This window comes from Oryx dammah, unplaced genomic scaffold (assembly GCF_014754425.2).
Source record: "Oryx dammah isolate SB20612 unplaced genomic scaffold, SCBI_Odam_1.1 HiC_scaffold_29, whole genome shotgun sequence".
NCBI classification, from domain to species: domain Eukaryota; kingdom Metazoa; phylum Chordata; class Mammalia; order Artiodactyla; family Bovidae; genus Oryx; species Oryx dammah.
Window position 1 is genome coordinate 57,523,154 of NW_024070213.1, and position 20,668 is coordinate 57,543,821.

Below are 20,668 nucleotides of genomic sequence, written 5' to 3' on the forward strand. Positions count from 1 at the left end.
ATAAGAGAGCTGTGGTACATATACACAATGGAGTATTACTCAGCCATTAGAAAGAATACATTTGAATCAGTTCTAATGAGGTGGATGAAACTGGAGCCGATTATACAGAGTGAAGTAAGTCAGAAAGAAAAACACCAATACAGTATACTAACGCATATATATGGAATTTAGAAAGATGGTAACGATAACCCTGTATGCGAGATAGCAAAAGAGACACAGATGTATAGAACAGTCTTTTGGACTCTGTGGGAGAGGGAGAGGGTGGGATGATTTGGGAGAATGGCATTGAAACATGTATAATATCATATATGAAACGAATTGCCAGTCCAGGTTCGATGCAGGATACAGGGTGCTCAGGGCTGGTGCACTGGGGTGACCCAGAGGGATGGTACGGGGAGGGAGGAGGGAGGGGGTTTCAGGATGGGGAACACGTGTACACCTGTGGCAGATTCATGTTGATGTATGGCAAAACCAATACAATATTGTAAAGTAATTAGCCTCCAGTTAAAATAAATAAATTTATATTTAAAAAAAATTTTTTAAGTAGTGTAACTTTCTAACTCATTAGGGCTCCTAAGTCTTATGACAGTAGCCAAAGAATGAGGTAGATACCTTTGTTATATAGAAGATACAGCAAGCTATCATATGCTGTACACTTTCAAAGCTTGCAAGATGTTTCTTTGAGTGGATGACATTTGGTAGTCCTTGCAAAACCACCACACACTTTATCAAGATCTGAAAAATAGAAACACAATGCTTTTTGTTGAAAATATCTTTACTCATTTAAAAAATGCCCTATTTAAATAATGCAAGTTTAAGCCATCACATTTTCTTGTTGTTAATAATTATGGACCAATTGCTTATCTTGTACAAAGAAGTGTACCCTGAGATAAAATTGATAAATTCAATGTTCAAATGAGTCCTTCATCTAAAGTAACTTGAAAGCTAGTGGAGAGGATAAAATAAATACAAAAATAGATAAAACAAAGCCCATACTGACAAGTACCACAAAAGATACAGGTAAAATGTTATAAGAAACTAAAGATCACATTCAGGCTTAGGAGAACCTTGAAAAAAACTTACAGAGAATGACTATGTACCATATCAAATATACAGCAATATGGGTACTTGGTATAAGAGCTTCCTTTAAAATAAAACCAAGCACTCATCCCTAGGAAATCAATTAATATTGGCACTTCAGTTCAGTTCAGTTCAATTCAGTCATTCAGTCATGTCCGACTCTTTGCGTCCCATGAATCACAGCACACCAGGCCTCCCTGTCCATCACCAACTCCCAGAGTTTACCCAAACTCACGTCCATTGAGTCGGTGATGCCATCCAGCCATCTCATCCTCTGTCGTCTCCTTCTCCTCCTGCCCCCAATCCTTCCCAGCATCAGAGTCTTTTCCAATGAGTCAGCTCTTCGCATGAGGTGGCCAAAGTATTGGAGTTTCAGCTGTAGCATCAGTCCTTCCAATGAACACCTAGGACTAATCTCCTTTAGGATGGACTGGTTGGACCTCCTTGCAGTCCAAGGGACTCTCAAGAGTCTTCTCCAAAACCACAGTTCAAAAGCATCAATTCTTCGGCACTCAGCTTTCTTCACAGTCCAACTCATACATCCATACATGACCACAGGAAAAACCATAGCCTTGACTAGACAGACCTTTGTTGGCAAAGTAATGTCTCTGCTTTTCAATATGCTATCTAGGTTGGTCATAACTTTTCTTCCAAGGAGTAAGTGTCTTTTAATTTCATGGCTGCAATCACCATCTGCAGTGATTTTGGAGCCCAAAAAAGTAAAGTCTGACACTGTTTCCCCATCTATTTGCCATGAAGTGATGGGATCAGATGCCATGATCTTCGTTTTCTGAATGTTGAGCTTTAAGCCAACTTTTTCACTCTCCTCTTTCACTTTCATCAAGAGGCTTTTTAGTTCCTCTTCACTTTCTACCATAAGGGTGGTGTCATCTGCATATCTGAGGTTATTGATATTTCTCCTGGCAATCTTGATTCCAGCTTGTGTTTCTTCGAGCCCAGTGTTTCTCATGATGTAGTCTGCATAGAAGTTAAATAAGCAGGGTGACAATATACAGCCTTGACATACTCCTTTTCCTATTTGGAATCAGTCTGTTGTTCCATGTCCAGTTCTAACTGTTGCTTCCTGATCTGCATATAGATTTCTCAAGAGGCAGGTCAGGTGGTCTGGTATTCCCATCTCTTTCAGAATTTTCCACTGTTTATTGTGATCCACACACTCAAAGTCTTCGGCATAGTCGATAAAGCAGAAATAGATGTTTTTCTGGAACTCTCTTGATTTTTCGATGATCCAGTGGATGTTGGCAATTTGATCTCTGGTTCCTCTGCCTTTTCTAAAATCAGCTTGAACATCTGGAAGTTCATGGGTTCACATACTGATGAAGCCTGGTTTGGAGAATTTTGAGCATTACTTTACTAGTGTGTGAGATGAGTGCAATTGTGTGGTAGTTTGAGCATTCTTTGGCATTGCCTTTCTTTGGGATTGGAATGAAAACAGACCTTTTCCAGTCCTGTGGCCACTGCTGAGTTTTCCAAATTGGTACTTACTTCCTTAATTATTCTCCATATCATGTGATCCTGAATTTGATCCAGAGCTGGACAATTAAGTTTATCTTTCAATATTGCCACACACTTCTGAGCAATACTGCTATCAGAAAGGCAGACTTAGATTGCATCAATCTATTCATCATTCAGACTATCCCAAAGGACAAATTAATATATGGAGGTTGGTCCTTTGTGGACACATTAATTGCTTCAAGCCATCCAATCTAACAATATTATTACTGTTGTCACAGAACACTTATGAATTCTTTTCAACACAGCTTTAATTCCTCCCTTCCACCATCACCATCTCCCAACCTACTGTTCCATATCCCCGAATGAAGTTAACCACCTAGCAGTTCTGTAGTTTTCTCTGGGCTCATGTAATCCTATGTGTGTATGTATATGTGTGTGTACGTGTGTGTTTATGTGTGTATTCTTCAGTATTCTTGCCTGGAGAATTCCATGGACAGAGGAACCTGGACTATAGTCCACGAGGTTGCGAAGAGTCAGACATGACTGAGCAACTAACACTTTCACTTCACTTTCGCATGCACTTTCACTTTCACACACAGAGAGAGTTAATCTTATTTTACAAAGTGAAATTAAGCACACTTTCTGAACTATGCATTTCTCCTTCAGGCATGTCTTGTGAATAATCCCTCCAAGTCTATAGGTATAGATTTAATTCATCATTCCTAATGCTTGCCTAATACTATTTACTGTAAACAAATCATAATTTTGGAACAATTTCCAGAGTCTTCCTGTTGCACAGTTTTAAGGTTGATGTTTTACAGTCTGGCAGTTCTGGCCATCCTTCAGTTACTGTCCTCTTTGTCTCCAGCTTTTTTGCCTTCACCAAGAAAGCTACAATAAACACCCCTACACAGGGAATACCCTGGCAGTCCAGTGGGTTCAATCCCTGGTTGGGGAACTAAGAAATCACAAGCAACATGGCATAGCCAAAAAAAAAAACAAAAAACCACACAACCACAACAAAAACCATCCTCTACCTATTCAGTTGCCAAAATGAGCAGCAAGTGAGGTGCCAGCTTTGAGATGATACCTAGGGAGGGTGAGGTACCATCCTCCAGGGCACAGTAGTCCCTCTAAATCAATTCCATTATGTGGTATTGTGTCCCCAGTAGGTAGAACAGATGGAAGCAATGGGTGGAACTAGGGGTGATTTTAATCTATGGGATAAATCATTAAGAAAGGAATTGCTGGGCTGTGTAAATGTACTTTTTAATTTACTAAAATATTATTCCATGAGATAAATTACTAGCAGAGGAATTGCTATGTTAGGCATATTTGTTTTTAATTTTACTTATACTTAGTTTAATTAAAATTAGGTTTGCCAAATTCTAAAGACTATAACAGTTCATATTTCTCCCCTTGATGAATGAGAATGCCTTTGCCCCACATCCTCACCAGCAATAGGAGTTACAGATCTTTTCAATTCTGCTAGTGATATTATATTGTTGATTTAATGGGAATTTCTATGGATATTCAGAATCTGAGCATCTTTTTGCCACCTGGATTTGCTCTCCTATAAACTTCATATTATTATTGCATGCCCATTATTTATTGTTATTAAAAAACTTTTTGTTATATATCGTTACCCTCATTAGTGTTGGATAACTTTCCCAAATCCATAAATTGCCTACAATCTTTGTTATGGCTCCTTTTGCCACACATAGGTTGCCATTTAAATATAGTCAAATATTTCTTATATCTAAGAGTTCTATTTTGGTTAGAGTTCCCCAACACTGCCTGTACACAGACTCTCTTGTGATTATTTTTTTCCAAAAGTTTTTGCTTTCTTTTACATTTAAACTTTTAATTTATCTGGACTGTTTACATATGGTACAAAGTAGGGGTCAAATTCTACTTTCTTTCAAAGAAATATCCTGATGTTTCACCACCATTTACTAAAAATATCCATTACCTTCCCACTGAATTGGAAAGCCAATTCCATCATACATTACATTCTTCTACAGTGAGGCCTACTTCTGGCATCTCTCTCTTGTTCCATTCATCTTTTCCTGCTCTAAACTATACAATTTAATTTAAAAACTCCTTTCCTAAGTCTTTCCCTCATAGCTATCATCCACTTTCTGAGTTAAATGCATCCTGAATCAGTAGGATCCCAGAGGATGACAGGGGACTACTCTCAACTCAACCAATGAAGCAGCAGTTGCAGGCACTGTTCCATTGTGGTATCTTTGCTGGAGCAAAAAGGGAGTTTGGGGGAGAATGAATGAAAGGAGTATATGTATGGCTGAGTCCCTTACCTGAAATTATCACAACATTGTTAACTGGCTATCAGTTCAGTCTCTCAGTCGTGTCCGACTCTTTGCGACCCCATGAATTGCAGCACGCCAGGCCTCCCTGTTCATCACCAACTCCCACAGTTCACTCAGACTCGTGTCCATCAAGTCCGTGATGCCATCCAGCCATCTCATCCTCGGTCGTCCCCTTCTCCTCCTGCCTCCAATCCCTCCCAGCATCAGAGTCTTTTCCAATGAGTCAACTCTTCGCATGAGGTGGCCAAAGTACTGGAGTTTCAGCTTTAGCATTATTCCCTCCAAAGAAATCCCAGAGCTGATCTCCTTCAGAATGGACTGGTTGGATCTCCTTGCAGTCCAAGGGACTCTCAAGAGTCTTCTCCAACACCACAGTTCAAAAGCATCAATTCTTCAGCACTCAGCCTTCTTCACAGTCCAACTCTCACATCCATACATGACCACAGGAAAAACCATAGCCTTGACTAGACGGACCTTAGTCGGCAAAGCAATGTCTCTGCTTTTGAATATGCTATCTAGGTTGGTCATAACTTTTCTTCCAAGGAGTAGTATAAAATAAAAAGTTCTTTCTTAAAAAAGGAATGGGGGTGCCTTGAGGTGGCTAATGTTGCCTTTTTTATCTTATTGGACAGAAATAATATCCTATGAGGAAAAAGTATTAGAAGAAGCTCCAATTCACACCAGGCAGATAAAAACATGCATTTAGAGTTTTGACCTAGGGCAGTAATAACGCTTCCACTCTCTGACCTAATATTTTATGAAAGGACCTTAACTTTCTGGACATGTCTCAAAACGAAACACTGGACCACTACATCAATAAATCATGTTAACTGAGCCTAATAAACAAGAAATGGCAAGTATGTTGAAGATGTGAGATGATTGCCCTCCAGAGGATAGAAATAAACCCTAAAAAGAGTCAGGGGCCTGACACATTAATGAAATGTCTAGGACATGCTGAGACATGCCCCCACTCCAAAGTAGGTATGACATCTCTAATCTCTCACCTCTAAGAAGAACGGACGATGCTTTAAGGAGCAGACTGCCATGCTGTGGAGAAGGGCATGTGGCAGGGCACTGGTGGTCAGCCTTTCGGAACTAAGGGGCTCATCACAGGGCCGCAAGGGAATGAATCTCTCAACAACCAATGAATTTGGAAGAAAATCCCAGGCCTCAGATGAGACCACAGCTCTGATCAACATCTTGATTTTAGCCTGATCCTGAGCTAAAATTCTGAGCACAGCTCTGGTCAACACCTTGAATTTAGCCTGATGAGATCCTGAGCCAAAGATCCAGACAACCTGTATCCAGCCTTCTGACCTCCAGAAACTATGAGATAGTGAATGGGTGTTGTTTTAAGCCATTGAGTGTTGGTGATTTGTTAGGAAACACAGACAACTAATATAATCCCTTCAGCCAAGTCTTATCAACCTTTTTTTCCAAAAATTCCAATTTCACCACAGAGACATCAAGTTCATTTTTCTGGTTATCCACCAATTTTTTTCCCCTCAGTGATGCCTTTAACAGTATGCCTTGAATAAATATTGCTGTCTTTAACATTACAAGACCATAAAAATTGAAATGACTTTAAAAATACAACCTAGAAAAGTATGTTACCCATATTTATTTAATATGGACAGCAACAGGGCTGAATGTTTTCAGGGAAACACATTTTAAGTTCTTATTTATGTTTTCCCAGATATGTAATTTAAATTATTAAAATATCTTTCAGTTAACTCACGAATTGTCATAATGCTCGTTTTTGACCTATTTGTACTTTCTAAGAGACATGTTGCATTTTCTTTTCCAAAATGCAATGTTGACTTTGCCTTTGTTAAAAAATACCCTTATGGGGAGGGGGTGAAACCCTTACCTGTACAACAGGTACCAAAACAATATTGTGATAAATGATAGGAGCAAGGAGGCCGTAACACTGAGTCACAGCCTGGAGGGCGTAACTGGAATCATTTAGATAGTTGCTCAGTTCCAATGCCACCAATACTCTCTCACACTCAATTAGTCTAGCAATCTGTAAAGAAACAGGTATTGTTACTCAAGCTGAATACCAGGTACTTAACTTCTGTGTCTCTAACGAGGGGAAGGGGTAGGAAATGTGATCCTTGTAACTTAACAATAACATGAATGTTGATAAAAAGAAAAACCTAAATTCAGGAACAACTCTAACTCCCCAATAATGCTACTGATACATATGGATGATACAATCTTAGAATTAAACTTAAAATCTTTTTATGAATTACAATCAAATACCACTAGTAACAGAAAAGGCACCAATCTTTTTTGATTGGTAAGATAAAATTTGGCTATATTTTAGGAGGAAAACTCTAGCTTTTTCAAAAACATAAACTGTAAAAAATAATAATTAAAATATAGTATTGCTGTAATATGGCCCCCACTTGATTAATAGACACTTATTTCTCTCCTGGATTTGTGAGAAAATGGTAAATTTTTTTGTAGACTAACCTATCTTCTATTATACTTCTGCTACTTAAAGCAAAATGTAAAGTTAGGCTTTTTGTGATTAAACATCACTTAAGAAGAGTAAGAATCCTATCTTACTCCTTTCTCTTTTTGGGGGAGAGATTTCATTCAAAGAAAACAATATGAGGGGCAACCAGAAATTTCTATACAGCAAATTGTTATTAGAATGGTAGTCCAGCATTCTGGAATTCACTGAAGTACTTAAAGACGGTCCTCATTTTCAGACTAAATGATGAAAAAACAAAAAAGAAGCTGAATGCAACTTAGTAGGAACAGGTCAATGGCTGTGACTGCTTGGGCTCTATAAAAATGTGAACTTGTCTTAGGCAGAGAGTCATGTTTGTTTGTTTTTTTTACTTTCATACCCACAGAAATTGGCACAGTCTCATGGAACAAGTTATTGGCTAATTAATTAATGAATAAGTGGATGGGTAGGAAAAAGCAACTGTAAAAAAAAAAACAAAAAATGACAAAAATCTCCATATATCTAAAGTAAGTAAAGAAGGAAGGGAGAAAAAGAAGAGTGAACCTCAATTTAGATTGAAAAAAAATAATGTAGGATTGTTACTAAAAGCAAGAGCATTGTAAGGCTACAGGTGTAATAGAGCAATATTTATAAGTACCTTGAGAACATATCAATAGGAGATAAGTTAAATTCCTGCCTCTGCACAGGATGCAATATTATAGTTTTAAAAAACGTACCAGATGGATATGTACCAGCATGAAAGTATGTCCAAGATAAATTATAAAAAGTATTCAAAAAGCAAGTTACAGAACAGTGAGTCGATCATGATTCCGTTTTTGTTAAGTAATAATAGCATATTTGTCTATGCATATTTTTTAAAATGGGAGAAATCACATGAAAACAAGAATGTAGTATTCTTAGGGATAATAGGATTCTAATAGGTTTCACTTTATACATTATAAATTCTGAATATTTGAATTTATACTACTTTTATACAGGAATATATATATTCCTGTATACAGGAAGGGGGGAAAAGAAAGGGGGAAAAACCATGAGCCTAGCCCTGTGAAATCTACAAACAATATCAAATAAACCAGCACAATCATACAAAGTTCTCTCAGTCCGTTCACAAGTGAGTATATACAATCCCCACAGCTCATAAACTTGAAACATCAAGAAACAAATCAAGGGAAATAACGCATTTGCAATGATTTTAATTCACTTACTTGTTGAGAAGGGAAAATCTCATTGCCTTTAATATTATCACAGAAAAAATTTTCTTCTTTAATTTTAATGTCACTTGTTACAAAAATATTTCTAAGAAAAAGATATAAGAGAATGGAAGAACTCTCTGTCAAAATATCTGAATGTAATCTGCAAAAAGAAGTAAATGATGTTACAGGTATAAGGTGATTTAGTATGTGAATTCAACTTTGTAGATTGATTTGTTATACCAACACAATTATCCCAAGATAGCAGCAAAAGTCAGAGAAGGAAATGGCAACCCACTCCAATTCTTGCCTAGAGAATCCTGTGGACAGAGGAGCCTGGTGGGCTGCTGTCCATAGGGTTGCACAGAGTCGGACACGACTGAAGCAACTTAGCAGCAGCAGCAGCAAAAGTACGTAACATAGTAACTCTTGCACAGCTGTTTAAATTGAAATTAAAGACTATTCTTAACAACAAGTTCATAACCAAGAAAATTAAGCTATGGACGTATGTCATGGATATATAAAACATAAACCATTGGCAAAATTTTCTGATTCTAAAATATATAGCTCTTTCCTATCAATATAATTGAAATCATTATAGATACTCAGAAGTTTGGAAAATAGGCCCAATATTTCAATCAATAACCTTTCTGAAAGTGAGGGCTATTTATAGCAAAATCAGCCACGGTTAAAGAGAAGTAGAGACAGATTTGGGCTTTCCTGGTGGCTCAGATGGTAAAGAACCTGCCTGCCAACGCAGGAGATGTAAGAGATGTGGACTTGATCCCTGGATGGGGAAGATCCCCAGGAGAAGGGAATGACTACCTACTCCAGTATTCTTGCCTGGTGAATCCCATGGACAAAGGGGCCTGGTGGGCTACAGTCCATGGGATCACAAAGAGTCGGACACAGCTGAGCTATTAACACACTGCCCCTCCAACTCTATCCCAAATCTGCCCCTGAAGTGTGAAAGTGTTAGTTGCTCATTCATGTCTGACTATAGCCCGCCAGGCTCCTCAGTCCATGGAATTCTCCAGGCAAGAAAACTGAAGTGGTTAGCCATTCCCTACTCCAGGAGATCACCCCAATCCAGGGATCAAACTCGGGTCCCCTGCAGTGCAGGCAGATTCTTTTGACACCAAGGAAGCCCTACAGAAGTAGAGTCACTTTAAATTATCTTTTCTAAATTACAGTCAACAGTGCCCACCACTGGCAAAACTGTGAAATCTGCAGTCTTCTTTGTTTCTCTAGTCCCTTCCTTGCCCGTAAGCCTTACTTGGTGACAAACCCTCTCTTCTAAGCTTCAGGTCCCTCCACTCTCCCTATAAAACAGGAAAGGATCCGACATCAATTGACATTAAAGAGGATCTGTTTCACCACCATGTTAAACTCTGAAATTGTCTTTGCCAGGAGGATTTTAGTTATCCTGCTTCTATAACTCATACTAAACTTTCTTTGTCATTGATGACCATGAGTAGTTCAACACACACAGTAAGTCCAAGTTATCACCTCCTCCTGGCTCTAGTTCCTCCAGTACCCAGCTTGGACTCTGGTTAGTCATTTCCATAGTGACCTCTCCAGCACTTTAGATTCTGCACCCCATAATTTATGCAATAATAAACTTGCCTGACCTTGCATAGATGTCATTATCAGAGTTTTTTTATCCCTGCCATAATGGCCAATCAATTAATCATTTATTTATTTACCTCATTCCTTTTTTTAAAATTCAGACTAGCATTTGCTCAACACCAACCATGTATAAAAGCATTATTCTAGATCCTAGAATATAAAGGTGAATCTTATGTAGCCCTCAGCCACAAGGAACTGGGCTCTGCTATTGATACAATTCATGTTACATAACATCAGCTGAGCCATGATTCTCAGCAAGACTTCCATCTATCCCTGATGCCTCCTTATTCATATTCCCCTAGAAAATGATATGAACTTCCTGTTCTCCACCTCCATGTGCTCTAGGATCTCTGTAGCCCCACCACCATACATTCTTAGGCTCTCCCTCCCCACTGGCTCTCTTATCTCAATCCTCCAAAATTCTGTCCTTAAGGTTGCCTTCCCCCAAAGCCTCTGCCAACTTTCCTCTGATCTTTACCACCAAACTTCAAATGGGTAGTTTTTGCTTGTTACTATTTTCCATTTTCATTTATTCCTTAACCAACTGCAATATATTTCTGGCCCACCACAGCACAAAAATGGCTTTCTTCAACTTACCAATGTCTTCCTATATGCCAACTCTAAAAGTCTCCTCTTGGTTTTCATCCTACCCAACCTCTTTGCAGCATTTTCTTAAGCGATTACTCCGTCGGACTTTGCAGCAGCATATAACACTGCTGGTCAGGGCCTCCATGATAATCTTCTCACTTCCCTTGGCAATGCACTTTCCTGGACTTTCACTTTCAGAACTGATTCATTTCAATTTCCTTTCTTGGTTCCAACTCCTACTTCTACCTCTTAAATGTAAGCAATGCCCCAGGATTCAAGTCCAGCCTTCTACCTTTTCTGCTCAACAGTCATTTCTCGGAAGATATCACTCATCGTCAAAATTCCAACAATGACCTCAGTGAACAATTTACATATGTCTCTAGCCTTGAGCTCTCTCCTGAGTGTCAGCTCATATCTACAGAGTTGTCTTGCTGGAAAACTGACCTCCATACATCCCCAAATTCGTTCTCTTCATCCAAAAACTCACTCCACCTCTCAGCTTCCCTTAGTACCATCAGAGGCTTACCCTCACTGGAAATCCCAGTCAGCTTCTCCTCCTTCCTCTGTCTTATCCCCACAAGTCACATAAAATCTGCCAAGATCTGTCTCTTCCACTTCTGAAATGCCTCTTGAATCCATCCCCCACAGCACTGAGCATCCTCATACATGGTAAACACTAAGTTTATGTTTGTTTAATTGAATGGAATTATACATTTACATGAATAAGTGTTATCAATGTCTTGCCTCATTCAGCATTTGCATTTTTAAACTCATTACCATTGAGGAGTGAAGAGTTTTGCCTTCTTAAGGGAATTTTAGGCATTACCAAGCAGGTAAAGGAGACTGTTCTTATTGAATATGTTGTTGAGACAGGCTGAAATTATACTAATGCTCATTTCTGATGCTGCCCTTAAACTTAAGCCTTAAACTTAAACTCTGCCCTTAAACTTTGGTTTCTTAAGGAAAAAATGGCAAAGGATAGCCTGTAGCTTTATATGGCTTCTATAGACCTATTTGCAGTTGATGGCCTAATCCTGGGTGCCTCTTCAAGCAAAGGAAAAGCCTTCTTACCCTAAGAGCCCACCCATCAGACCCTAACTCTAATCTCAACCTGACCTTCCTCTGTGATAAAGGTCCCCATGGCGTATTTGTGTTTTCTAGTAAAACTGACACTACTTTGGTTAGTATTTGGGGTTTTTTTCCCTCATAACCTCATTAGCTTATATAAGGAATGTATCCATATGTTTCCAGTGTTTTTTCCAATTCTAACAAAGAAAGTTCTAAGAAGGACCCAAACCTTCAGAATATCTATGCTTTACTTGTTGGAAGTAGTTTTACATATACCATCTCAACATGAACTTGAAAATAAATTAACTCCAGGCTTCACAGCCAACACCTGTCTTTTCAATAAGCAAATTAATATTTTAAAAGAACATTTCTAATTACCTTCTCTGTGTAATAGTCATTATATTGCTTAAACAAATAATGGATTGGTCACCCTGAGGTGGTGAAGCAACAAAATAATCCCAGACTGGTGAGAAAACTTTCTTAGCCAGATCATAGTTACCAGTCTGATAGGCGACCTGCAACAGAAAGCACATTCTCTTAGGCATAACTTGAATTTGGGGAGTGTATACTTTCAACAAGAATTCTGAGAAGGTCCAATCACACTCTAATTTCCTACAAACTTATTCACATTGGCTGTTCTGCTCTACAGGGCCACGGCAAGGGAGAAAGACACATTTTGAAATCTCTTTTATTTCTAAATTGCATGGAAATTTGAAACTCTGTAAGGATGTTTCAAATTCTCATAAGCAAAACAAAGATCACATCTGAGCCAAATTAATTTCATTTCCATCTATCTCAGCAGTGCACTCCATTTATTACAGACACTGTTATAATGAACAATCTGTTCCAAGAGAAACAATCAGATTTCCCAAACCCAAAATATGAAATATACTTCATTCTTCTCTGGTTCTGACTGACGCTTTCAGAGCTTTTTTGGCAACAAAGGCTTCAGAGCTGAAAAGAGTAAGGAATAAAACACCATAATGTGTTTTAAGTTTCACACATTCACCATTTGGCGAAATAACTTATTTCACTGAAAAAACCTAGAAGCTTGCAAGAAAAAACCATCAACTTACCTATTTCTTTTGGTGGGATATATTTCTTTAACTGTATCTCTAAAAATCACTCTATGCAAATATGTGTAATGATATGAAATCACACCACATGAGTTATATGCTGCTTCAAATTCTCAGTGGAAGCAGGTGGGGTATTAAGTATAAATAAATTCATTAAGTATGTAAATGACATGTTACTAGACTATACTCCACACAAGGGAATAGCTTACAAGGCCAGAACTTTTAAAATCTGCCAAGTCAATACTCATAATCAACCAACCACTCAACTTTTATGAAGTTTCTACTTGGTGCTAAGCACTGTAAATCTAGATTCTTCAAAGCTTAAAACAATTTCATACTCCATGAAACTGTAATCAAGTTACAGTGGTAAAACACATGAAATTACAGAAAAATTGCAAATAATCACATCATAATTGTGGAGACCTAAAAAAGGAGAAATGAAGACTTCAAGGAGGAATCAGGGCTTGATGTAAACCCTAAGGCAGGGATAAGGTTCACATAGGCACAGTTTAGATGGAATCTGAAAAAGGTCCTGTGAAGGAAATTGCCACAGGGCGTTTGAGACTGGAAAGACAGGTCAAAATTTGAAGAAAAGTGGGCTTCCCTTGTGGCTCAGCTGGTAAAGAATCCACCTGAAATGCAGGACACCTGGCTTTGACCTTGGGTTGGGACGATCTCCTGGAGAAGGGAACGGCTACCCACTCCAGTATTCTGGCCTGGAGAATTCCATGGACTATATAGTCCTTGGGGTCACAAAGAGTCGGACGTGACTGAATGACTTTCACTCACTCAGGCAGTATGGTGGGCTTTTGTGGTGGCTTAGTTGGTGAAGAATCTGCCTGCAATGAGGGGGACCTGGATTCAATCCCTGGGTTGGGAAGATCCCCTGGAGGAGAACATGGCAACCCACTCCAGTGTTCTTGCCAGAAGAAATGATGGACAAAGGAGCCTGGCGGGCTGCAGTCTATTGGGATCACAAAGAGTCAACACAACTGAAGCAACTAAGCACAGCACAGGCAGTATGACTGGACAGGTAAAGTGAGACAGGATTTCAGAAAATCTTGAAAATCAGATGTGTGTGTGCGTGTTTGCTCAGTCATGTCCAGATCTTTGTGACTCCATGGACTGTAGCACACCAGGTACCTCTTTCTATGAGACTTCCCAGGCAAGAATACTGGAGTGGGTTGCCATTTCCTTCTCCCAGGAATCTTCCTGACCCAGGGGTTGAACCCATATCTGCATTGAGGGAGCAGATTCTTTACCACTGAGCTACCTGGGAAGCCCTGAAAATCAGATGGAAGTATTTAAAGATATCAGGTCCTGGACCAAGCATTTCACATGCATTATTGCATTGACTCTTCATTACAGCTCTGTGAAGTGAGCTCTATGAGTGTCCTTGTTTTCCAGATAAGGAAACTGGGGTATTGACAAGTAGAATAATTTGTACAGAGCCAAATACTCAGTAAAAAATAAGTAAAATGAAAAAGTAGAATCAAGACTTAGTGTGATAGATGAGGTCCCTTCTCTGGGCCACATTGGGCAAATGAAAAAGTTGGAATAAGTGGTCATTAAAACACCATTATAACTCTAAGATTCACCATGGAAAATGATAACAGATGATGTGTAAGGGAGTTGGTGAAACTATAATTGAATGTTCTTTCCTTTTAAAATATAGCTTTTTAAAAATAGTTATTTCTGAGTCACTTTGCTGTATAGCAGAAATTGGCACAACACTAAATCAACTATATTTCACTTTTTATAAAAAGAGTGAAAACATAAAAATAATATTATTTGTTCAGTCAGTGGACATTGCAAAACAAGAAAAAATGCCATGATAAAATTAAAGGTTTATAAATTCACGAGTCTGTGTGAGTTAACAGAGGAGTGCTTGATATTCGCAGGTTCAAAGATGGCTAAATAGTAGTCATGTGCAGAATAGACTTTAGAAGGGGTGAGGTTAAAACAAGAAAGCAGCATTAAAAGAGGGACTTCCATGGTGGTCCAATGGCTAAGACTCTACACTCCCAATGCAGGGGGCCCAGGTTCAATCCCTGGTCGGGGAACTAGATCCCAAAATGTTTATGTGGGTTTTTCCATAAGATGTTACGGAACAAACATTTTGGCCAACCTAATACATTCCTTTCCAGCACCTTGGCAAGCTCCTCCTCTTCTCCTCAATTTCATGATACTGCCGTTCCCCAGGGCTCAGTCTTCTGATCTCTCCTCTCCTCAGCACTCATGTCCTTGCTGCTATTATCCAGCCCCATGGCTATGGTTGTCACACGACTACTCTCAATTCCCTCTGCTACCCAGACCTCTCTCCCAAACTCCAGATTCATGTGTCTGACTGACTACTCAACAATTCTCTCTGAATATCTAATAAACATCTGACCTTAACATGCCCCCAACTGAATTTTTATCTTTCTCTGCACCACCCATAGCCATCCCCAACTCAGCTGTGGTTCAAGTCTGTCCTTCTAGTTAGTTGGCTACACACCTTCAAGGCATCTCCTATTTTTCTCTATAAATTGTTTCCAACAGGAATTCTTGTTAACTCCTCCTTCAAAATATATCCAGAATCTGGCCACTTCTCATCTCATCAACTACTATCACCCTGGCCAAGCCACTCCCATCTCTGACTGGATGACAGCAGTAGGTATTCAATAGTTCCCTCTGCTTCTACAATCATGCCTTATGGTGTGTGTACAACACAGTAGCCAGGGTGAGCCTTTGAAACAGAAGTCATGTCATGTTGTCTTATTACATCAGACTCTCCAATGCTGTCCATTTCACTCACAGTAAAAGCCATACTTACTACAATGGTCTGGAATTCTTATCATGATCTACTTTCCCCTCTATCTGCTCACCTTTTACCTCCCTAAGCAATCCTTTGGGCCCCTCTAATCCAGTCATTCTGGCCTCCTTGCTATTTACATTATACCAAGTACAGTTCTGGAATCCTTCAGGCTTTTCTTCTAGTTCTTTCTGTGGAATCTTCTTTCTCCAGAGCTGCTCCCTCACCTCCTTCAAATGTCTGTTCACATCTCATCTTCCAGATGACATTTTCTCTGTTCAGCTTACTTAACACTGTAACACTGTAGTTTACTTTCCTTTATCCCACTTCACATTTTCAATTCTTCTGACTGTACTCTACACTATCTTTCCATAGGACTTACCTTCTAACATACTATTAATAGGCTATCTATTTCTTTACTATGTTCATTTGCTATTACGTACCTCCTACCATGGCATTTTGCTCATTTCACTTAGAACAGTGGTTCTCAAAGTATGATGGTCCTTGAACCATCAGCATCTGCCTCACCTATGAACTTGTTATACATGCAGACTTAACAGGTCCTATCCCACACCAAGTGAACCATATACTCTGTCGGTGGGGGCAGCAATCTCTTTAGGCCAGCACTTCAGATCATTCTGATTCAGGCTCAAGTTTTAGAATCACTAGCCTAGAGCAATGCTGGGCACAGAGTAAGCACTCAATAATAATAATGTGTGAAATGAACTTAAAATTCCTCTTTTCCTGATAATTTCCCTCTCTGTATGGAAGAGAACACCCAGGAGGTGTGCTATAAAATAACACAATTGATTGGCCCAAGGTGAGTGCCTGACCCAAGCTGGGTCCACACCAAAGCAAGATGGACCCCATACATACACACACACAGTCTGCTTCAGGTGTTAAGGCTGAAGACATTACACGCACCAGAAGGATCTAAGAGAAAGTTTATTATTCACACAAGAGACTCTCAGGGAGAGTCCCATAGGCAGGCACAGGCAGGCCCAGATTTTCCTGGGCAGAGTAGAAGGAATAGGTTGGGCTTTGTTAGTGGCTAGACTGGGCACAGTTCCTGCCGGCTGGTACATTTAAATTTCCTGCAGGCACCAAAGGAGAAGGTGAAGTCAGAGACCTCCCTAGTAGCCTGCTCAGGTATGGGGCCAAAGGAACAAAGAAGGGTGAGATTTAAAAACAAGTCAGTGGCCAAACATTAAAAAAGAGATCAGACTCTTTCTTACATTGGGTGAACCAATGCAGGTCTCTTTCCCAGAAATTTGGAATCAAGATTACAACATAGCTAACCAGTTCCAGAATATGGCTGAAATTGAGGAATATACAAAAACATTCAAGGGGCTGCCATATTCCCTCCAGAGATGGAAAGGAAAATCAATATTTAAAGAGAAAAAAAGAAAGCAAGTGTATAGAGAGTATCAGAGGAATGAGGCTTACACCTGCCTGAACTTTGCAGCATTCCCAGGGCCTGGCTGCATTTCCCCAGGGGAGGCTTTCTTGCAATCCGGGTCTTAACTGAAACCATAGGTCAAAAATCAACTAGAATGAGGGTTACTGTTGTGGTGATGAGACTGATTTAAAAAAAAAAAAAACACAGTTCAAATGAAAAAGAGATGATACCTACCTCACATAGAACCTGGCACAAAACAAACATTGAATTTTTGTTTGTTCAAAGAGGGAAAAGAAGAGTTGAAACTTCTTATAAACTTTAAAAATGGGGATGACTACATTTTACCTGGTAGCTCTAGACTTTTTAATGGTCATAGACAAAAGGCAAACCTTTATTAATAAAAGAGTTTCAATGAATTCATACATGAATTGGAAAAAATGTACAAATTTCAGTTTCCTGCCACCATTGTGATTCCTGACCCAACATCAAACTCTACTGCTCCCACAGATCATGACGACCTATGGAGTACACCGACCTAGGAAGAGAAGAGATGGGAGAGATGTAAGCTGTAGATGAACTTGGCACATGTTAGATGGTGAACACATGATTTCCTGGGTACCTGGGCAGAGCAGCTGAAAGGCATGAGCTGGTTCAAATGGCAGGCTTACCATCTACCACCAGAGTTCAGTTTAGTCGCTCAGTCATGTCCGACTCTGCAACCTCGTGAAACGCAACAAGCCAGGCCTCCCTGTCCATCACCAACTCCCAGAGTCCACCCAAACCCATGTCCATTGAGTCGGTAATGCCATCTAACCATCTCATCCTCTGTCGTCCCCTTCTCCTCCTGCCCTCAATCTTTCCCAGCATCAGGGTCTTTTCCAATGAGTCAGCTCTTCGCATCAGGTGGCCAAAGTATTGGCATAACCTTGGGTAAATTACTTAACCTCCCTAAGATACTCTTTCTGGAATAAAATGAGATCGGCAGAGAAAGGGTTAAATTCATGTTTCCTGAACTTGAAAGTAATAATACCACCTCTATCTTTGAGTTACTGTAATCAATGGAATAATGAATGTTAAAATGTCTGTCAGGCAACAGTTTTTTAATAAATGATATTCCTCACTTTCTCATTTCAACAAGTCATGGTACCCACTTGCTATTTGATTTAGTAGTTCAATAATCCAGCAGTATGTGGCATTTGGTCTTGTATCCGTTTTACAGATAGGGAAATTAAGACCAAGCAATTTGCCTAAAATCCTACAATCTTGCTCACAGATTTCTAATTGTCTATATTTTATATCACATTATCTAGTCATTCCCAACTTAAAAGGGAATAATAAAAAGAAATGAGGCTATAAAGGGAATGAAATTGGAAAATAAATGTAGATAATATATAATTCATAAAGGTTCCTCAAAAAATTTTCCAGATAGCTTAAATTATTATGGTTTTCTACAGTAAGAGAAAAATCTAGTAAAGATTCACCTGACTTTATAGACTTTTTATTTATAAAGTAATGTTTAATAAAAAGTGCAACCAAAAACTCTAAGCCAAGTTATCCATAAACATTTAGCAAAGTAACTCCATATTTTACTATAAAATATTTATAATAATATTTTTTAAAGAACAGAATTATCTTGAAACTAAACACTAGCCACTGTTACAAAAAACAGCAGCTTTTCAACACAGTTCCAAAAGAAAGGTACATTTTCCTGCTAAAATTTAAAAGCTTAAACTCAAATTTTAAATGGAGGAAATTTTGCTTATCCAACTTAACATTATGAGAGAGAATGATTTTAGACTGTCATAAAGGAAGTAAAGTACTGCAAATACAGTATCAGTAAAGAAACACAGGCCATTACTTTATGACACTTCTCATTATCCTAGCAGTATAGCTAGGACTTCGTTTTATTAACTTTCAATGAAAGTTATGCCAAATGAAGCCCAAGAGTCAAACCACTCCCTGGAGAAAAATTAAACCTTGATGAAATATTCGGTGCCTTACTTTGAAATAACTCCATCACTGCAAATTAGGATATATATTAGATTCCAAAGAAATCAAAACATCAGAAAACCATGAGCCCAAATGACATGCTAAACCAATGCTAGACAAATCCTAGCAATTCTCTCAATTAAATTTTCTTTGAAAAATATGATAATATAAAATTCCAGTTAGACTTTAGCCTATAATACTAATCAACTATTAAGAGGAAAAATAGCACAATAGAAATGGGATAAAATTTGGAAGAGCCAACAATAAACTTAAAATTATATGCTTGAGACTTGGGTCAATGAGTCATTTTTTTCTTGAGTCCCATTCACTGGTGACATGTTTTAAGTCAGGCAATTATTTCAGCAAAAATGTCAATTCACAAGTATATCCATAACTAAGAACCACAGTAATATTCATTAAGTGCCTACTGTGGGGTAAGTGCTATGGTTAAATGTTTGACATGCATAATTCCATTTAATACTCATAACAGTTCTGGAAGGTAACTACTATTATTATTCTACTTCATAGATGAAGGTTAATTGACTAATATCACATAGCTAGTGTGAGGACCTGCATCTTAAACTCAGGTCTGCCTCTATGAACCCAGAAAATTCACTTCTATAAACCGATCCTAAGAAAATAATCACAGATGCAGTGAAAGATGCTCAATATCACCAATTATTAGAGAAATAAAATCAAAACTACAATGAGGTATCATCTCACATTGGTCAGAATGGCCATCATCAAAAGTCTACAAACAATAAACGCTGGGTGTGAAGAAAGAGGAAACCTTCCTACAGTGTTGATAGGAATGTAAATTGGTACATCCACTATTGGAACTAGATGGAAGTTCCTTAAAAAACTAAAAACAGAACTAGTTCATGATCCAACAACCCCACTCCTGGGCATATATGTGGAGAAAAGTATAATTTGAAAAGATTCATGGACCCCAATCTTCACTGCAGCACTATTTATAATAGCTAAGACATGGAAACAACCCAGTGCCCAACAACAGATGATTGGTTTAAGATATGAGGTACACACACACACACACACAAATAGAATATTACTCAGCCATAAAGAAGAATAAAACATTGCCATTTGCTGCAACATGATGGACCTAGAGAATATCATAGTAAGTAAAGCAAGTCAGGCAGAGAAAGACAAATACTATGTATCACTTACATGTAGAATCTACAATACAATGCAAATGAACTTATCTACAAAACAGAAACAGACCCACAGACATTGAAAACAAACATGGCTACCATAGGAGAAAAGGAGGAGGAAAGGGATAAATTACGTGTGTGGGATTAAGAGATATGAACTACTATACAGAAAATAAACAATCATCAAATATTAATACTTACTGTATAGCACAAGGAACTATATTCAATATCTTAAAATAACTTACAATGGAAAGTAATCTGAAAAAATACATACATATATATATATGTAAATCATGTTGCTGTACACCTGAAACTAACACAATATTGTAAAACAACTGTTATATATTTTTTATTGAAGAATAATTATTTATAATGTTATATTACAGTCTGGTGTACAG

The 20,668-nt window shown here is 38.5% G+C and overlaps 1 protein-coding gene across 4 annotated transcripts in view; it reads right to left on the reverse strand.

Annotated features, from left to right (window-relative positions):
* Positions 1–20,668, reverse strand: part of CFAP54 (cilia and flagella associated protein 54) — a 315,472-nt gene that overhangs the window by 217,251 nt on the left and 77,553 nt on the right. For 3 of the 4 annotated variants that reach the window (XR_005719649.1, XM_040232776.1, XM_040232777.1), the window contains exons 23-26: positions 12,222–12,358; positions 8,574–8,721; positions 6,757–6,912; positions 613–735 (exon numbers count right to left, since the gene is read on the reverse strand). Coding sequence is in view for 3 of the 4 variants with exons in the window: in XM_040232776.1 (XP_040088710.1) it covers positions 613–735; positions 6,757–6,912; positions 8,574–8,721; positions 12,222–12,358 (564 nt within the window). In the remaining variant the exon portion in view is untranslated. The remainder of the gene's footprint in view (positions 1–612; positions 736–6,756; positions 6,913–8,573; positions 8,722–12,221; positions 12,359–20,668) is intronic. The other variant, XM_040232778.1, reaches the window with a different exon arrangement.